The sequence below is a fragment of the Nelumbo nucifera genome, chromosome 2 (genome assembly GCF_055504915.1).
Source record: "Nelumbo nucifera cultivar China Antique chromosome 2, China Antique-T2T, whole genome shotgun sequence".
NCBI classification, from domain to species: Eukaryota; Viridiplantae; Streptophyta; class Magnoliopsida; order Proteales; family Nelumbonaceae; genus Nelumbo; species Nelumbo nucifera.
In genome coordinates this window covers 2,289,813-2,310,016 of record NC_142650.1, presented here as the reverse complement: position 1 = coordinate 2,310,016, position 20,204 = coordinate 2,289,813, and the positions used below count along the sequence as shown (strand labels likewise).

Here is a 20,204-nt window from a genome sequence, read left to right as displayed (position 1 = left end):
ATCAGACTTGATTGTGTCCCAACAAAGTTGGTAGAAGAGAATAGGGAACCCATCCGGCCCAGGAGCTCTATCACCGTCCATCTTAAATATTGCTTCTTTAATCTATTGCTCTTCAAAAGTTCTTTCTAGCCACACCCTTTTGTCTTCAAACAAACTTGGGCCCTCCCATCTATTCAGAGGAATTTTGCTAGTACCATCCTTTGAGTAGAGCCCTTTGAAAAATTGCATGATGACTTCTGAAATTTCTCCCTTGTCTTCCACCTCTCTTTGCCCCACCCTCAGTTTTGAGATGTAGTTCTTCTTTCTTCTCCCTGAAGCGTAACTATGAAAGAATTTTGAGTTATTATCTCCCTCCTTCAGCCATCTCACTCGAGACCTTTGTCTCCAATAGATTTCCTTCCTTAGTATAATTTTCTCTCACTCCCTTCTAATAACTTCTCTTTGGCTTCTACCCTCTGGCATCCAAATTCCCTGTTTGCTCTCTTTGGTCCAGATCATCAATCTCTTGAATTAGCTTATTCTTATCTTCCACAAAACTTTTAAACTCCTCTTTACCCCAAGCTTTTAGTTTCCCCTTCAGGTGTTTTAGCCTCTGTTGAAAGCGGAACCCTGCCCAACCCTCCACTCTGCACTCCTCCCACCAAGAAGCTACTCTTTGCTGAAAGTCCTTATGCGCAGTCCATACCTTCTCCAACCTAAAAGGCACCCTTCCCTTCCTAAAGACTGCATTCTGGAGCACCACCGGCCAATGGTCAGAGATGCAACGAGGCTTAATTGATTGCAAACAATTGGGAAAGTGTTCCTCCCAGTCATTGGTCATGAGGAATCTATCCAGTCTGCTACTTATCGCGCATTCCCTCATGTTTGACCAAGTAAAGGACCTATTGTTGAGGGGGGATCTCTAAGGTTGTGTCTAGCAATGAACTCAGAGAAGTCCTTCATACTTCTTGTTACTCTCCTACTATTTGAGCTCTCACTGCAGAATCTTGTGACATTGAAATCACCATCAACACACCAGGAAAAGTCATCGAACTCATGCAGGGAATCCAATTCCTCCCATAACCTCCCTCTCTGAGAAGGAGAAGTTGGCCCGTACACTCTAGTCATGATCCAGTTGAATCCATCAGAAGTATTTGTGAAAAGGACTGAGACAGGTAAACTCTCCTGTGTCCACTTCTATTCCAGTAACCACCTCCTCTTTCCACATAATTAGGATTCCTCCCGTTGTTCCCGTCATAGGGAGATCTACCCATTTCCTTCCTCTGATTCCTCAAATTGCTTTAATCAAATTTCTGTTTATTACTTCTTTCTTTGTTTCTTGTAAGATCACTACGTCTGGGTCTTCTCTCCTTAGAGTATCTTTCACCAAACTTCTCTTCAAATTCCCTCCAAGCCCCCTTACATTCCAACTTAAAATCTTCATGATTTGCCTACACCTTCCTTTCCTTTAACCAACCTTCTATCGGTGCTGTTTACAGGCCCAATTCCTTGGTCAACAAAGCCCCATTGAAGTCTCTTGAGCTCTCTATTTTTCCCATTCTTTACCCCAAGTACCAACTTCTTCCCCTTGCTGCTTCCTTTTGTTCCTATCCGCTGCTTAGTGCCTTCCCCATTGTTCTCTTGATCGGCAATATTCAAGCGAGTCTTCAATGTCAGAGCTTGTTCGTGGGGACTTGTCGAGGGTTGGGATAGAAGCCCACCATCACCTGAATCAAGAGAAACAAAAGAAACACAGTGAGGCTCAGGTACAAAGGAGAAGGAAGAATAAGTAATACAGGGAGAGCAAGTAAAGAGGTTAGACGAAAGGCCTGGTTTGGAGTTTGTTGCAAATTCAGTCTTTCCTCCTTTCTCAAGGTGTCTAGGATCAGAGAAACCATAATTTGGGTTCACAAGCTGCATCGGCTCCAGAATTTCCACACTGCCCCAGTGTTCCCTATTCTCAAATAATGATTGTGCTCTTTTGAGAGCCACCTCCCGGCCATCAATGTCTTCCTCAGATTCATACAAACTCAACTCTGAATCAAACTCCTCTTCCACATCTTCTCTATCCGAACTCAAACTCCCTGTATGCAATGGCATTGGAGGGCAATTAGCATCTCTTGCTTCCCCTCCAACTGAAAGTGGGGTATCTGGAAGGTCTTTGCCAAAGAACAGAGGAGTAACGACAGGGCTGTCATAAACATTTTCCTCGTGAGAACATTCAGTCTGGGCTTTTGTCTTTATTCAGCCCACTAGCTCAGGCCAGACATGGATTAAGGAAGGGGTTCAGGTCTCTAGGTTGGGTCGGGCTTTGGAAGGGACGCCTGCCCAACATCTACTGTCCTTCTCCCCCTGGGTTTCTTTCTTCTTAAAATTTAAAATTTGAGTAAAGTTTCCTTTTCTTTCCCGAGCTCCCTCCCCAGTCCCGCTAGATTTCCTTTTATGGTTCCTGCTCTTTTCTTTGCTTCTGTATGAAGAAATCTCTTCTGTAGCTTGTTGGTCTCGAATCACACTCAACCTCACCTTAGAGGCAGATGGCGCATCAATTTCCCTTTCCGCGCCACGTGTACTGACACCAGTCTAGTGAGTTAACTCGGCTAAGCTCTGTACTGACTCGTTCATCTTCTCCACCTCGAGTGAGCAATAGAGCCATACATCTCTATCGAGGATGGGAACTACACGAGGCACTTTGTAAACTCCTCTACCTCTCACCCTGATCCTGGCAAATCGAAGTTCCAGGAAGCCACTTGTTTTTTCATCGATCGTTTCTAGGCCGCCGCAAAGGCTTCCTAAGAGATTGAAAACCTCCGCTGTCCAAAGATGAAAGGGCAGTCCGTGTATCACTAACCAGCCATCAAAGCTTAGAGATACAGGGTTTGTATTCACTTTCGACCACCACCGCTCCACCAACACCTTCTTTCCATAGACAAATACCGATCCCAGTCTTGCCCACCTGCTAACTAATTCCTCTGATGGGGCAAACCCCACTGCCTTGTTCAACTCAAAGGGTTTCAGAGTTAACAACTTTGAGGAATGCAGATTTTCTGAGAGACCTAACTCCACATCTCTCCAAGATAACTCCTCTGGTTTGGTGCAGATGAAAGCAGTCTTCCAACTCCCAAACGGACCAGATTGGTGGACCATCTGCCTTGCTCTAAATTCGGGAACTCCTCTATTGACGGGATGCCCAAGTTTGTCCTTCCCTTACTGGTGAGAACAGATTTTAAAGTACTTGTCATTGTCTCCCATCCGAATGAATTGGCTTCTTCAGGAATGCAGATACTTCGCATTCTACTTGCTCCCTCCCAATGGCTCAGTCTGACGAATCTTCCCCATCTATTTTCTGCAACTAGGATAGTGGTTATTCTTCCCCTGTCCGCTCGCCTTAATGGTTCAGAGGTTCTGAAACGATTTTCTAGGATTTTCTCCAACCCACCCACTGTCCAAAGAGCCTCTTCCTTTTTCAGAGAAATTCTAGTCCAAGCCCCATTTCCTCGCTCTGTGATCACCAACTCACTATCCCCAAGATATCGATTTGTGACCAGTTCGAATGTTTTGGAACCAATAGCTATACATTTGCGTCGGCATTCCATTGTGAGATCAAAGCTAAACTAGTAAAAAATGTTTTCTTTAGATAGGTCATAATAATTTGCATTAATAAATAAGAAATCCAAGAAGAGACAAACGTCACAAACCCTATGCAAAAGAAGCTACTGAAAAATAGGAGTAACAATTTCTCACAAAGAAACTCAGGACCTACTTTTTCTTTCCACCAGTTGCAAAAGGCAAGCAGATCATTACCCAAAGATGACCCCTGCTATCAGGGGTACCAGTTGCAAAAGGAAAACATATCTACATATATAAAAAACTTATGAAACATGGAACACTTCTTTAGATTTCTCGTGTGTCAGGAAGATCAACACAAAAATCTTGTCCCATGTCAGGTATGAAGTTGGACACATCTTGATGTCTCTGTTTTATTTTAATATATTTCTCGTGAAGTGTACAACATTTCCATGTGTAATAACCTAAGCAATGTTAACTGTAACAGTCATGTCCATGTCTAAAGATTATATGAGGTAAAAAAGAAAAAAGAAAAGATATAATCTCTGTGGTTTCTTAAAGAATCAGTTAACACCATAGCATTTTGAGAAGAAAAAAAAAAAACAAATAAATCAGGAACAGCAATAATGTGATAGTATATGATTATTGGCCTTCTAGACTGTATATGAATGTGGGGTCTATTGTATGCATAAGTGCAGTATTTTTTGAGTGGTTGATGGGAAGAAACAAAAACAAAAGAGAAATATCATCAGTACATGGAACAAAGAGATGAAATATACTTGAAAATAGAAGAAGGAAGAGACGACCGCACCCAGCCATAGGAATAAAGAAACATGGAGGAGGTAGCTTGATGACATTATCAGCTGTAGTCCATCTAGCATGACCCAAAACTTAGGCTTGATGGCAGAAGTAGATGACTTGGGGGAAGATCTTTCCAAAGCAGGTTTTGTTTTTTCATCAGTCACACTATATTGATTAGAATCAGTTTCTCTACAACCAAAAACTACCCATGTCAAGAAACAAAAAAGAGTTGCAAAACCAACTTACTACCAGCATGGTTCGCAATATCAATTATAGTTGGCGAAACATCCCCATTTTCTAAGTGGTGATATGAAATCTTCCGGGAACCTTTTTTCCAAACATCTCTGATATGTTGCCTATATATCGGCAATTTTTTTTTGTTTTGATCAGCTATATATATCAGCGGTATTTCATTAAATTTATCGTAATTTGTTAAAAATATTCCCCTAAAAGAAACAACAAGGAATTAGTGAGGATGGCTAAAGACCAAAAGGGAAACAAAGAGAAACATACCTATTACAATTGCTTAATTTTTTCCTATTTGATTTATATAGTTCTTTTTATGGTTTTCTGAGCTTTAAATATGCAATTATATTTCTCCTACTGATGTCTTGAAGGTTTATTAACTACTTTAATGTTTCTAGAAAACTTTCCTGATCTTTTAGATTTTCCAAATATCTTAACAAATATGTGAAATATCTACGAATTTTCTCTAACTCTACATGGCGAGATGTTCATTGATATCAATATTACACACCATGACTACAAGTATTTAATGCAGTTTGGGTCAAAGATATCAAACAGTATATCTAAAAGTTCCAGAAAATTTAGATGCACGTCAGTATCTACACTTGTATGTTCACGCAAGGAAATGAGAATGCCATAGAGAGAGGCATTCAAATTTTCAAGTAAATGCATTCGGATACTAAAAATTTTCTTTCTTTTTCTCTTTAAGCAACAATGGAAATACTGTTCTAAAGTAAGATATCAGACAGAAGATAAAATGATCTACACAACGAATGCATCAGACAAATGTCCAAGTTGTAGAAGCTATAAAATTATACAAGCTTTACAAAGATCATGTGACTCAGTATACAATCCCACCTTGATGACATGACACCATGCTAACTATCAATTGAAAGTTAAAGCATACTGGAAATCTTTGTCTAGCCATAAAGCTATACAAGGAAATCTTTTTTTCTCATAATAAATAAAACTATTGTAATCCATAGGTTATCTTCTCCAATTGGATAAATTATCAGGCCAGAAAATATTACCTTCTCTATCTAAGAGATGACTCCAATCCCAGAAAGGTCAGGATTACCAAAAGAATTGTTGTAACCGACTAACCTGCAGCCTAACCTCCTCTGTCATCACATCTGTTTGCTCTCAGCTATCTTGGATGAGGCAAGTTAGTGAACATGATAGCCAGCAAATTAGGTCTCAGATCATGAACACTGATGCTATTTTGGGGTGAGGTGCATGACATTATTAGGAAATAAATTGACAGAATGCTATATAATATAGATGAGGAAGAACTCAGAACATTTTGATTTCTAAAGTTAGGGGCGCAACTTGGGTGGGCCCAACCCAAGCCTGAGCTGACCGAGCCCAAGTTTTTGCACAGATTGGGCATCAGTTTTAGGGCTGTGGGCTGGGCCTGGGCCGGACCTAAACTTGGGTTGGGCTTGGGTTGAGGCCTCGGGTAGCATGAACCCAGCAAAATCCAATTCAGGTCCAACCCAACCCAAGCTCGCCCTAACAAATACATACATGTGTATTATATTTATATAAAAATATCTTTTTTTTCTAACTATATTTACATGTATAAAAATATGTATATGTATAGGGGTGTCAACAGACCGGGTTTGTGTTGGACCCCATCCAAATCAAAATCAATTTGAACAAGCTGGACAATCTGAGACATATTGAATTGGATCAGTCCAGATTTAATGGTCCAAAGTATTTATTGGATTGGATTGGATTGGACCTAGTCAGGTTGAACCAATATCCGGTCCACTGACAGAAGATAAGAGTAGGGATGTCAATGGACCAGGTATGGCTTGGACCCAATCTGAATTAAAACCAATTTGAACTGGTTGGACGGTCCAATTAGACATATTGAATTGGACCAGTCCAGACTTAATGGTCCAAAGTATTTATCAGATTTGGATTGGACCTGGTTCATCTATAATGGACTCATATTGGACCCTATATTTTTTTGAAAAAGATAAAGTATCAAGAAATGTTTTTTTTTTTGATAATTGAAGTATCAAGAAATATATTAATTAGCAAAAAGTATGCAATGTCCCTATATATGTACATTTGCAAACGAAATTTGTAATTTTTTTCAATTAATACTACTCTTAAACTGGGCTAGAAAGCTCAATAAAAGATGGCTATATAAAAATATATACATAAATTCTTTCAAACTGGACCAACCCAGCTCAAGCCCAACCAGAGTTTACTGGGTTAAGCTCAGGTAGGGCCTAGGTTAATAAACTTTGCTTCAAACCAACCCAACCCACCTGAGTTGCACCCTCTATCTAAAGTGTTTTATTTGTTTTATTAAATAAAACAAAATAGTATGCTCCTCTATATTCCTAAGGGCCTTTCTGTTTTCTTTGGATTTTTTACCTAAGAATAAAAATCTATATTCCTTTTATAAGAGACATGCCTAGAGAGAGAGAGAGAGAGAGAGAGGAAAAAGTTTTTTCTAATCAGGTAAGCTAGGGAGCTTTCCACACAATATACCCTATATCTGCCACATGGACGGATGATGTAGCCAATCTGAACCATCTGGCGGGGGATCCTCTGGATTGGCCACCTGTTCAATCCTGCTGTCCACATCAATCATATACCACACCTTGTCTTAGTGTTTTCCTCCAGTACCATTGATCATTAAAAGTTTCAATATTTTAATGTAAAAAGAATGGGTTATTTTTAAGGCATGGTAAGGACCTAGGCTCAAAGTTGACCCACTAATAGAGATTGATGGGAGGAATATGTCTGCAAACCTACTTTCTTTGTGGAAGATCATTGGCCATTCAGTCATCTACATACATTCACATAGTTTTCTGCTTTGCCTCCTAACAAGGGGGAAAACAAAGAAAAAAATAAAAATTAAGAGACTCTTCCATTACAAATCCTCAACCCTCAAAGAAACATACACTATGATGGCAACCAAAGTACTTTTCTATATACCATTCTTTTTGGTTTATAAGGATTTTGCTTTAATCATCCATGTAGATTTTACATTAAGGATGAATGCTCTCACCGTGCATTTATCTTTATCTTCCATGCTTATATGAGATTATAATCTTGCCTGAAGCATTTCAACCATTCTAGTATTGATGGTGGTCATAATAGTTTTTTCTGATCTCTACATTCTTATTGTTGTAATTGCCCTTATAAATGCTTAACTTACAATAGAACCTTCTCATTTGTGAAGATATAATCCTGCCTGCCTCCTGAGGCATTTCAATTAGTATTTTAGTTGCAATAAACAATAACCTGATAAGGTTTGAAGTTCCTATTGAATTCAATAATGTAGGGTTGAATAAACAAATCTCTTTCAATTGGCAAAGGGTAAAAAAACTAATCCTATTACCAAATTCTAATCATGATTATTACAAATAGGACCCCCAAGCAGTAGCAAGAAGGTGGTTACAGACTGAAAAGTATTTGCACCTGTGAAGCATTAAAACAAGAACATCACCCAAATAGCAAGGTGTATCGCATTTTAGATGGTTAAAGATCACAAGATAAGCAATAATTGCAAACTGTTCAAGAACTAGATTGATGTCATTTCCTTGTGGAGAACAAATTTCTCAATCAATGGTTTCTTGCTTCTGAGATATATGTTTTCTCAACCTTCCCCCAAGAACTTCTATCATATAAATAAAATGAATTGGACTTAAATATAAGAACTAAAGTAAACCTCATGGAACATAGTTCTTCAGAGTCATGGGGTAGATCCTGGTTGATGCCTTTCGATGCCTGTGCTGCAAGCTCCATCAGAAGAGCAGCAAAGAGGAGTAAAACTGAGAGGAATCACTCATTAGAAAGCAGTCATTGGACAATGGTTAAATAGAAGCAGTTGGTAAATGTCATTTCAAAACCACAACTTCTTGTTGAGGAAGAAAATGAGGGATACATACAAGGTCCCAACCAAGCCATTGCTGCAGCAAACAATGAACCAAAAAGCTGTCCAAGTGTAGCACCAGCACCAATGAACCCAAACAATCTTGAACCTGACTGCATACATGGAAAAATTAGACTTGCATAAAAAAAAAAAGTCACATCCATGATATCTGGTAGCAAACAAACCTCACTGTCCATAACATCAATTATTCTAGCCCAAGTTGAAGAAATAGTAATAAGATTAAGCAGTGCAACCTACAGAAAAACAGACAAAATTCCAAGAAGAAAATTAAATACAATGAAGATTTCTCAACAACATCTTGAGAGTGAAAAAAATACTTAATCCCTGGCAACACAAAAACTGCTATAATCATACCCATAGGAACAAGCCAATTCTGACTGAACTGTAAAACCATCCATGGTTACTCCAACCTCCAGAATCTGTAGGACGTTCTTGATTAACATCGAGCTTTGGATCATCCTTAAAATTGGAGGGCTGAGAAGCAGAAACCTAAAAGGAGACACCAGTTCACTACATGATAAAGGAATCAAAGGATCATGAATAAGAATTCAAACTCAGCTCATATAAATATCCTGCATCTCTGTTATACCTTAATACCAAAAGGTGAAGCAGCAGCAGAGGAAGAATGCCAGAGAATGAAGAACACAACAAGAGAGACACTAAAAAACCTGTGTATCAAAAACAAAGCCTGAAAAAAGAAATATCACACACTGAAATAAAAAGGGAAATCAAATGTGAAGCACCAAGATAACTTAGTAAGACAAATAAAGAATTATACAAAGAGATGCATTTTTTTTCTTTTGTTATTGGTAACCACAAACTCTATTAATTTGTGAAAAAAGAAGCTCAAATTTTCTATTTATCTCCTGCAATTTCTATCTCAATTTATAATCTTGCCACTTCATACCCACCTCCTCTTCCTACCAAACTCTCATGTTCCAAAGAAAAGAAGGGTGTCTTAAACCACATATTCTCAATCTAACAGGGGAGAGACCACCTACCTGTTATAGACAAAAAATGATAGGGCAATGATAAGAAATTAATCTGGAGAACATGCAACCAGAAAAACCTCCCCAATATTCTTCCTGATCCACTGAAAACAAGAATCTACCCAACTTGGAGCAAAAAGGTTCTCTTGAAAAAAGATCCCAGTTTTTTACCAATTTTCATTAACTGAATGATTAAATCACCACTTAAATGGTAAACTAGTGATCCAATAAGATTTCCGTTTTACATCCGATCAAGGTCTGATGATATTGGTTTACATTATTTAAAATGACAATCATGGTCATGCAAAATGTAGTAGAGCCACAGCTGAAACGGTGAAACCAAATGTTGTCCAAAACTTCTACATCAGAAGCCAAAATGGCTACCCACAATTCCACGATTAAAACAAAGGAAATTTTAAAAATGGTTCTAATGTTTACTCATTTGTGGTGGAGATTTGCTCTGTATAACTTAGTGGATGAACTAGTAGTTGATCTATTCATATTAAATGCAACTAAATAAGCTCATTTCTTTTTAAGGTATCAATCATATTCATCTGGAAATGGACCAATACTGATCACTAAAACAAATATGGTATATCTTTTTCTGCAGTGTGCACCAGCACCGCACTTATGTATGGTACCTCCACAAGTATGTCCAAACCTCCAACGACTACATATGACACAGAATGGTTAAATCCTGTCATGGGCCCATATGTCCAGAACTGTGTCACAGGCTCAGCCACCCAGCCCTCTAAGCTATGACCATTTACATAGACCCATGGGTCTCCCAAAAACTTTGATGGAAGTAGCCAAGCTAACCCAAGCCATTCTGGAATTGAGGGGTCATAAAAGATAAGGTAGAAAATGTAGTGGCACTATACTCAGGACCGGTGGGAATTGGAGGCTCTATAAGGGCTGAACTATATGCTGTTTTACAAGGAGCTCAGATTGCAAAAGAGTTGAATCTGGGGAATTTGGTGATTGAAGGGAATTCAAAGGTAGTAGTGGACTGGCTGAAGGAACTGGATTCAACAATATGGTGTTATAGTGCTGAGATAAATAAATTCAAGTGATTACCAAGAAATATGATTCTGTTTATACAATGGGTGGGGAGAGAAGCCAATGCATTGGCTGATTTTCTAGCTAAGCAGGGGTACAAAGGGATCAGTTGTACTGGGCTCGATTGTAATAGTTTGGTGTAATTTTTTATTAGGGTGAGGCTGCACCTCGCAACTCTCCTTGCGATGCTTGTAACGTTGTTTATCTTTTCGAAACCAATGAATTTTCACTTATCAAAAAAGAACTCTAAAACATAAAAAGAACTCAACATATATATGGTCCATTGGCGTTTATATAGAGAAGGTTCTTGACCCCATCCATAAAACGTTACATGTTTCTACTCTTAAGAGCAGAAAATTATCAACCTTTTTGGCTTATTCCTCCTTTGTAATTTACAGGGGTTCTTCCCCTGATTTGTACATCTCCCCATGTACCTCTTTTTTATTAATGAATCTTGGTTAACTTTTCTCAAAAAAAAAAAGAGCAGCAAATGATGAACCTTTTTGGCTTATTCCTCAAACGGCAGAGAGGCCCCATTCTCCCTTAGATTTGGGTTGGAAAATCAGTGTTATCCCTTCTATTTTGCATATAGTCAGAAAATAAACACCTTAAAACAATTATCAAATATATATTGTTAAAACCAACTGATATCAGTGATTGAAAACAGAGGAAAGACCAGCAATATCCAGAACACTCTTGAAATGAAATATAAACAGCCCAAAGCCTAGATTGACTTTGAAAATCAAACCATGAAGAAAATAAGTTTCTTATTGATCAAAAAAAAAAAGAAAAGAAAATAAGTTTCTTTTTTTTTTTTTTGCTCCCAGGGGCTACACAATGGAGGTAGCCCATCCCCCAAACCCATAAACCCCCCATTCCAGGTGCAGGCGGGATTCGATCCCAAATCTCCACTACAACCAGCAGGAGACCTTACCCACCAGCCGGTTGGCACCTTGTGAAGAAAATAAGAATTTGATCTATGCTTTCTTTTTTATGCTGGAATGATAATCTCATTACTCTAACTGCTTATCATTCTAACAAAAAATAATTAATATGCTAAGCATAAAAAAAGAAATACAAATGAATAACCTTAAGGAGATCAAGATGGGATGCTCCTATAGTGCAATCAAGCAAAATTTAGCATTTCTAACTGGCTTTGGTCACCTAAAGAACAGTCTACAAACACAGGCATTTGGTTTATAATGAATTACATCAACAATATACGTTAGAGAGAGATAGGAAGAGAGAGCACTTATGCCGTAAAATGTACAAGCAAAAATAAGGTAACTATAACCATACATAAGCAAAGTGAAGCTAGCACAAATCAGAACACTCTTTAGCAACTCTAAGGGACATCTGGGAGGAAGGTAAAAGGATTAGGTCCAATCTTACCATGCCCATGATGATACCCACTCAATCAGAACTGTTATTAGGTATCCATAGACAAGTTTTCTAGAAGAACTTTGTTGGATACATTCTGAGGGATTGACCGCATGTTATTAATTCTTTCCCTAGTATTGACACAATAGGAGAATTGTGGAACCAGTACCTTTTTCTGATGCCTTTCAGGTCTGCAAAGGGAGGAAGATTCAATTATAACCAACACTCTATCCTGGTGGAAAAAACATAAGGATCTTCACTCTATTGACCGGGAGAGGGGAGATGGAAGGGGAATTGAATTATCATTTGTCTGCTTAGATCTTCTAGGTGGAGTTCAAGGAGATTTATCTTTTGTTTTTATCGAATAATGAGGCTTCAACTTCTAGGTTGAAGACCTGAGGTTCCAAAATCCACCAAGACTTAATGCATCAGCCAGTAGTTGTATTGTGAAAGGCACCCAAAGTACTACCATAGCACCTCACTTCACCTTATGGACCTTCAGTGAGGTTAGTGCCTTTGTCATCTATTCACTGACTACACTTGGCTTACTGCAGTAATATTTTCTTTTACATTGTTTTATGATTTCTGTGTACAAAAATCCATAAAATAGTTTTTTTTTTTTTTTTTTTTTTTTGGGGGGGGGGTCCCAATCATCTATTAGAGGCTACTTTTTTCACAACCAGATTAACTACTCTATTTGCTTAACTGAGGTGAGTGTCTTTTTTGGAACTTCACACCTCAGACAAGAAGGCCCTGCTACCTTAGGTACACCTTTGCCTTTAACCGCCTTTGCTGGAGGAAGGAGTTCAGATCTGATCCCAACTCCCAACACATGGTCCCGATATCCATTGCAACCATACATCGGGAACGTCTCCCTTGTCCTTCATGGCAAGATGTTCTCAATGTATGGCTGTAATGGCTGTTGGGACCTTGCATTGAGATCAGATCCGGACTCTGGCGGAAGGCCCCTAGTGGTTTTATCATTTGTTGGGATCTTGACCAAAAGTAATTATTCTTTGATTGTTATCTTTCTTCATGAATGAACTGTCTCCATTTTCTTTTCCATTTATTCTCCTGTCTTTTACCTTCAAAATTTTCATTCTATTAAAGCAGAAGTTTTGATGCCTAGATACCTTTACATGGCTAGCATGTCAATGTTCGACAAAATACATATCCAAGGCAACACCAAACACTACGTGGACACTTCTAGATAATATTTTGCAGAGTTGTAGGGCAATTGTCGTTATTTATGTTGCTGTTAGCATACTATTTATTAGCTGTTAGCATGTTAGTAGTGTCAGCAAGTTAGTTATTTCAGTTTTTTTTCTTTAGTTGCTGATAAGTTATGTTAGTAAGGGCAATATTGTAAGTTAGCTATTTTTTAAATCTTTAATATAAATAGCTGAGTGGGGCAGCAATGTGTAAGTCAACCCACACTCTTTTCTGAATTTTTTTCTCTTCGACTTCTTTCTTCTTTCTTCCTCTCTCTCTCTCTCTCTCTCTCTCTTCTTCCTCTTCTATACTCTGTTTTCCTTGTTGAATTCTCATCTAGAGTTGGACTGATCACAGTCTCTACTAGACAAGTTATTTCATGGCATTAACACTTTTAAAATACGTAAATGATATATTTTTGACGAATAAAAAGGCCATTACCCAACATTTGCAGCTATCTAGGGTCTTAGGAGGGGGAGACTAGATACACTCCTAACCTTTGGCATTTTTGCACAACCAAACTATAAAAACTGTGCTTTATAAATCTAATAAATTTTGGCAAGACAAAACTCTTCAGAAATGACATTTAGATTAAAATTCTAGGTAAAGAAACATGGCATTAGCATATTATGTGGGATACCAATACCTTATTCCATGTCTGGGATTTTAGGAATGGATAAGCATATCCCCATTTCCCACATCGATGTTCATGTTGGTATCCATGTCTAGGCATCACAGGCTAAAAAAAGAGAGAGTAGAGACTAGGGAGAGAAAATCCTGAGGATGTTCTCATGATTTTTTTTTTTTTGAGAAAAAGGTAAAGTAATATATTAGACAAAAAACAAGAACCAAATCTGCACAAAAAGGAGCTGTGCAGTGCGCAATCAAACGCTGTACACCGACTAAAAGATTACTCAGTATGCATAGATACAAAAAGGGCTTCAGGATTACAAAAGGACCTATAAGATCTATTCCTGAACAGATTATGAGACCTACCCATGAAAACATCCTACCCCAAAAACCATTACAAAAAGTATCCTCTGAAACATACACATTTTCTAACATTCTTTTGTTTCTTTCTGTCCATAATGTCCAGATCACTAAAGCTGGACCTGCTCTCCAAATTACCTTCCTTCTTTCGAAAGCCCCTTCAGATGCCAACTCTGAAGAACTGCTAGCACATTTTCTGGGAAACAAAACTGAGCTTCAAACAGCCCCAAAAACCTTGTCCAGAGGAGGCGAGCAACTCTGCAATGGATTAGTAAATGTTCTAAGTCCTCAGATGCTTCCCCACACATAATGCACTTGCTAGGCAACACATTCATCCCTCTTCTGGTCAAACCTCAGTTGTCAAACATTTACCCGACACTGCCACCCATAATAAAAAAGCAGCTTTTGGAGGGGCTGCAGATTTCCATACAACAGCTTCTGGGAAATCCACCACCTCCACCTCTGTGAGTTTGTTATAGAAGGATCTCACTGTGAAAAATCCTTCTTTATCCCACTTCCAAATTCTCCTATCTCTGCCTGTGGAGCCAGGAGTTATACCAGATAGCTGTTGCATCAACTCCATCCACTTCACAACTTCCCAATCATTTAAGTTCCATCTGAACACTGGACACCAAACTGCAGTATCTCCTACACAAGCAAAAGCCTCTGCAACCATGCAGCCTTTGTTTTGAGCAGTCTCATAAAGATTGGGAAAGCTCTGATAAAGAGGGTGATCCCCACACCAAATATCAGTCCAGAATTTGATTCTTGTGTCGTCTCCCACCTTGTATCCTATTCCTTTTCTGAATTCCTCCAACGCTTTTTGAATTCCTCTCCATACAGCACACCCATAAGACATTCTAGTCTCCGCTGGCTCCCAAGATGACACATCTGCTCCGTACTTAGCTAGAATAATCCTTCTCCATAATGCATCAGGCTGTTCATTCCACCTCCACAGCCACTTGGCAAGACAGGCTATATTAAACTTTTTAGCTTCCTTACCCCCAATCCCCCCGCTTTCTTTGGGCTACACACTTTGTTCCACTTTACCAGGTGCAGCTTACATTTCTGCTTCCATCCTTCCCATGGAAAATCACACATTTTCTTTTCAGTTACCTTAGCCATGCAAGCTGGAATGAGGAACAAAGAAAGTAAGTAGGTAGGAAGAGAGGAGAGAACACTTTTAATCAGCACCACCTTTCCTCCCTTTGACAAGTATCTAAATTTCCAAGATGCCAACCTCCTCTCCACTCTTTCCACTATAGGCTCCCAAATTTTCTTAGCATTACATTTCTCTCCTAAAGGCATCCCCAAGTACCTAGTGGGCAGCTTTCCCATATTGCAACCCACACTCTCTGCCAACTGCTCCACATTTGCTCCTTCCAACTGGCATGAGCTCACTCTTATGAAGATTAATCTTGAGGCCTGAAACAACTTCAAACCAAATGAGTATCATACAGATGGCTTCCATCTGCTCCTTAGCTGCATCAACAAGGAATAGAGTGGCATCTGCATATTGTAATACTGCCACTCCTTCCTCCTCACCCACCCTGAAACCCTCCATAAAACCTCCATCAACTGCCCTCTGCACCAACCTGCTCAAAGCCTCCACTACAAAAATGAACAACAGGGGGGAAAGGGGGTCCCCCTGTCTCGGACCTCTCGAGCTGAACATTCTCCCCATTGATTTCCCACTTAGCAGAAAAGAAAAGCTCACTGTTGTTACGCAAACTTTCATCCAGTTCCTCCATTTTCTGCCAAAATTAAATCTCTCCAACATGTAGTCCAAAAAGCCCCAATTTACATGATCATAGGCTTTTTCCAAATCCACTTTTAACATTTTCCAACATTCTGATCATCAATTGTATTCAATATTTTCCAACAAAATGTTTAGCATAAAAATATTCTTCCCTATGGACTCTCACCATCTTTGAAAGTTTATAGTTAGTGGGTAAGCTAATATTTGTATGTAATCAATTATGATTACCTTCAAGAAGGTCCTATCAAATCCAGTCTTCCTTTTCAAAACAAAGTTCACTCTTTTTAACATTACTGGTTCGCCTGCAGCAAATCATGCCCAAACAGAAAAGGTAATTAACCATACGAATGTCAATGTCATGGTTCAAATTTGGTATCACTCGACTAAAACAAGCCAACCCACAACACTCTAAAAAACAGAAGAAAAAAAAAAGGCAATGAAAATGTTTCATACTTTCCCTTTGGAAAGGTTTTGCAATGAGAAGATAATTGTAGAAACAGGGGCAGCCACCAATGTAAGAGCTAATGATCCAACAAAGAGCTCGGGGAGCTTTGTTAGACCTAAAGATATTGCACCTTCATCACGTAATGGAAGAACAACAAAATATGCACTCAAAATCTGCAAAAAAAGAAAAAGAGAATAAATAAATAAATATACAAAAAAAGCAGAATAAGGAAGAACAAAGAGCTCATACACTTTAAACTATTGATTTAGGCAATCAAAAAAAATGACGTGAAAGATAAAGCTATAACTATATAAGAAACAAAAAATCGGAGCATAAGTAGTGCAAAGACCAATAGAACATCTATTTTCTGTCTATAGATGCTTATATCTGTAAGAGAAGATCCAAAAAAATGAAGGGACGCCGATTTCAGAAATGAGAACAAGACATGTAAATTCTCCCAACTGCCTCGTGAGAAGATAAACTAATGAACCATAAAACGAAAACTAATAGTTGGAAAAACAAACTGTTAAATCATACAACCAAATCTAATTTTAGCAATCAAGCAAGAACGCAAATTTAAAAAAATAAATAAATAAATAAAAATCTCGAGTTGCTCAAGTAGAAATCGCGTGAAGAGATCGAATTTATGGCAAAATTCAGAGTCCATAAACATGTATTGTTGATCAGGGTAGATGGATTGCTTACAAAGAAAAAACACGAGGAAGAGTGGAGTAATGCGGAGATCTCGTGAGGATACACTGAAACAATTGACGAAACGACCGCACCTATGCGAGAGCCGATTAGCATTCTTTTTTTTTTGCTTTCTCCTTTCTCAGATTTTCTGCAGAGAATAAGATCGATCTGACCGGAAGAGAGGCAAATGACTTTCCGAGATTAGCATTTCCCACCCGAGGAGAAAAGAAAGCAATTACAGGCACTGAGGTGTGGCACAGCACGAGCAGAAGAAGCAAGAGACGCAGGACCTAAGACGAAGAGGATATGGGTCAAACAAGAGCGGTCCTCGGGCCTCGGGCCTCGGGCCTCGGGCGAATCGGTAATGAATGGACCCAAGAGCGGTCCGAACATCAGGCGATCGATTGTCAACCCGACCGAAAGGGAGCACCAAATCCAAATGAATTCCATATTCGCTCACTTCATTTTGACTGTTGACTCGTTGGGGGTGGAATTGTCATTTGGACGGTGGAAATTAAGCCACGTCACGCAAGTGAGTTTTAAGATTTTGTCAAGGGACAACGTGGGCTTCTTATCCACTGTCCAATTGCCCAAAACAGAACGATGGTCCAATTAAGGCCTGTACCCCGTAGGGCAGTAAACCGTCGGATTTGGACCGGATTTTCCTATATGTGGATCCAATTATATTAATTTTTAATTCGAATCGGGTTTTTTATAGATGAACAGAACCGGATTTATTCATCGAATTTTGATCAGATTTGGAAATCGATTAAACCATAAAATGACCGCATACAACTACCAAACTGAGCCTCAAGGTCGAAATCGAAATACATGCAGTTCACGGTTTTTTTTTTTTTTTACTTTTTACATAAAAAATAACAAAGTTACGACCATTGACAAAGATCCGATACGTTTTGAAAAAAAATTGCAAAAACAGTGAACTGTACAAAAAGCCTATTATTTTTACCAAATTGCCCTTTTTAAAATCCCACCATCATGCATTATAACTTTACTTTTGTTCTTCCATTGTCTTTGTCTTTCATGTTTATCTCTCTTTCTCTATATCTCCCTCTTTTCACTTTATTAAGACATTCATTTATTTCTCAATTTTCTTTTGTAAGTTTTTTTGTATGTTGAAATGAAATTAGAGGCTTCTATCTTTGTAGAAAACATGGCTTGAGCTCTTTACAACAGGGAGATAGGATTTGCATAGTCAACCACAAATATTTGGAGTTGTGATTGCCTTGAATATGAAATTGGTTTATTTTGAAGAAGGAAAATGAGCTTGATTTTCGCTAGATTTGTAAATTATTTAAGGGTAAAATATCCTACAAAAATGAAAAATGCCATCTACACTTCCTAGAGAGTAAAAACCCTAAAAGTTCATCATTGCCTTACAACTCTACATGTTGTTGTAGTTATGAAAACTACTAGAATAGTGAATGATGTTTCACCTCATGAGTTCGTGAAGGCGTACGCTGCTTATTTCAAACGATTAATGAAATAGAGCTTCATCGTTCACTGGATGGTTTATACACTTGTGAGAATCATACAAACCCTTGTGGTTTATTGGGTTCTATGTGCATTTGATGGTGTAACTATAACTAAATCATTCGAGGGATAGATGTTTGCAACTATAAATGATATTCCAAAATTGCACTCAATTATCCAGTCTTTTCGATGTCAGATGGGTTTTAAGCCTAGTACATTATCTAGTCTTCACCATACTAAATGGTTTGTGTACCTATGAGAACCATATACAATCATGTGGTTTGTTTAGTTTTAAAGGAATTTGAGTGTGTTAGATCACCTATGTAATTAATTATTGTAACTATAATTGATGATTCCTAAATTTGTTGTATATGAGAATCATATACAATCATTTGGTCTATTTGTTGTCGGATGATGCCTAAATTTGTTGAACACCATCCAGTCTATTATATCAAATAGTCTATGCACTCACGAGAATCATATACAATTTTGTCCCTCTCATAATTTACTTCCATGGCAGAGGTTTCATCCTCCTACTACATCCTTGTTGTTTCATCACTCATGTGCTCATGTGGCCTCTACAAGAAGATTGAGAGTAAGAAGGGAGAGAGATTGAAAGACTGAAAGAATAATAGAAAAGAGAGATGAATACCTAGAAGGTGTCTCACGAGAGACACTCTTTGTCTACTTGTATAACTCCCCGAAGAGAGCAATTTGTAAGTTTTTTATGTTCTTTTAATAATAATCTCCTTCAATTCTATTTGCATGACCTGATCCATAGCAGAACATGGTCTGATGTATTTATTTCCTCCCGCCAGCTTTGCGTTGTCCTCTTAAAGTTTATGAGTTGGATTATTGATATTTTCTAGCAGTTTCAATTCAATTAGCTGGGACATGATGATTTTAAAGAATTCAACTTTAACAAAGACAATGCCACAAGGAGATCGTCAGAATTGGTTACCTGTAGCCACTTTTGATAATTTGCACCTCTTATCAGTTCTCTGGGATTGATTTGATACTCACTTTAGAAAAGAAGAACTCCATCCACAGTTTAATTGGAAATTGAAATTTTAGCATTGACCATGGGATCATGACACATTACTAGTTATAAAATGTCTTTCGCCCTAATGTAAACTTATATAATTGGTTGTTACGGGTTCCAAGCATGGTTCAAAGTATCTATGATACGTTCGATACGGGGCATATCGTATCGTATCTTTTGAAAAAGATAGGGTCCAAAACGCTTGTTTCTAGGTGTTTCGGACCCCCAATTTTTTTAATAATAAAAAACGTGTTAAAATCTTTCCAAAAATACAAAATGTGAAAAAGAAAACTAAAAAATAAATAAAGTTTTGGTCGTTTCTAAGTACGATGGATACTTTGAACCTTGGTTCCAAGAAGGAAAAAAAAATAGAGAAGACAAGGTCGAGAAGAATGAAGAATAAAGAGTGAAGGGGCAGAAGTATTCAACTCACTTTTTATCTCCCTCAGTCTTTTTCTATACAAGAACTTTGCGTATAAGTAAATTCAGCTGTATAATTTAGTTTTTTTTGTTGGTCTTTGGAGGGGAACAAGGTTTAGCTGAACGCTGTTCCACGCCAGCATTTAAATACACGAGAATTATTGTAGAGTGACAGGCCGCAGTCCGCAGTCCGCAGAGCACAAGAAATAAATTGC

At 38.3% G+C, this 20,204-nt stretch overlaps 1 protein-coding gene across 4 annotated transcripts in view; it reads right to left on the bottom strand.

The window, feature by feature from the left end:
• LOC104594525 (TLC ATP/ADP transporter) overlaps positions 1–17,315 on the bottom strand; it is a 34,357-nt gene extending 17,042 nt beyond the window's left edge. For 2 of the 4 annotated variants that reach the window (XM_010254839.3, XM_088897580.1), the window contains exons 1-8: positions 17,049–17,315; positions 16,352–16,516; positions 9,099–9,197; positions 8,864–8,998; positions 8,674–8,742; positions 8,505–8,601; positions 8,285–8,387; positions 4,323–4,533 (exon numbers count right to left, since the gene is read on the bottom strand). In XM_010254839.3, coding sequence (XP_010253141.1) covers positions 4,323–4,533; positions 8,285–8,387; positions 8,505–8,601; positions 8,674–8,742; positions 8,864–8,998; positions 9,099–9,197; positions 16,352–16,516; positions 17,049–17,150 — 981 coding nt within the window. In that variant the 5' untranslated portion in view covers positions 17,151–17,315. Of the gene's footprint in view, positions 1–4,322; positions 4,534–8,284; positions 8,388–8,504; positions 8,602–8,673; positions 8,743–8,863; positions 8,999–9,098; positions 9,198–16,126; positions 16,201–16,351; positions 16,517–17,048 lie in introns of all 4 variants that reach the window. The other 2 variants (XM_088897581.1, XM_010254842.3) reach the window with 2 other exon arrangements.
• Between the last annotated feature and the right edge of the window lie 2,889 nt (positions 17,316–20,204).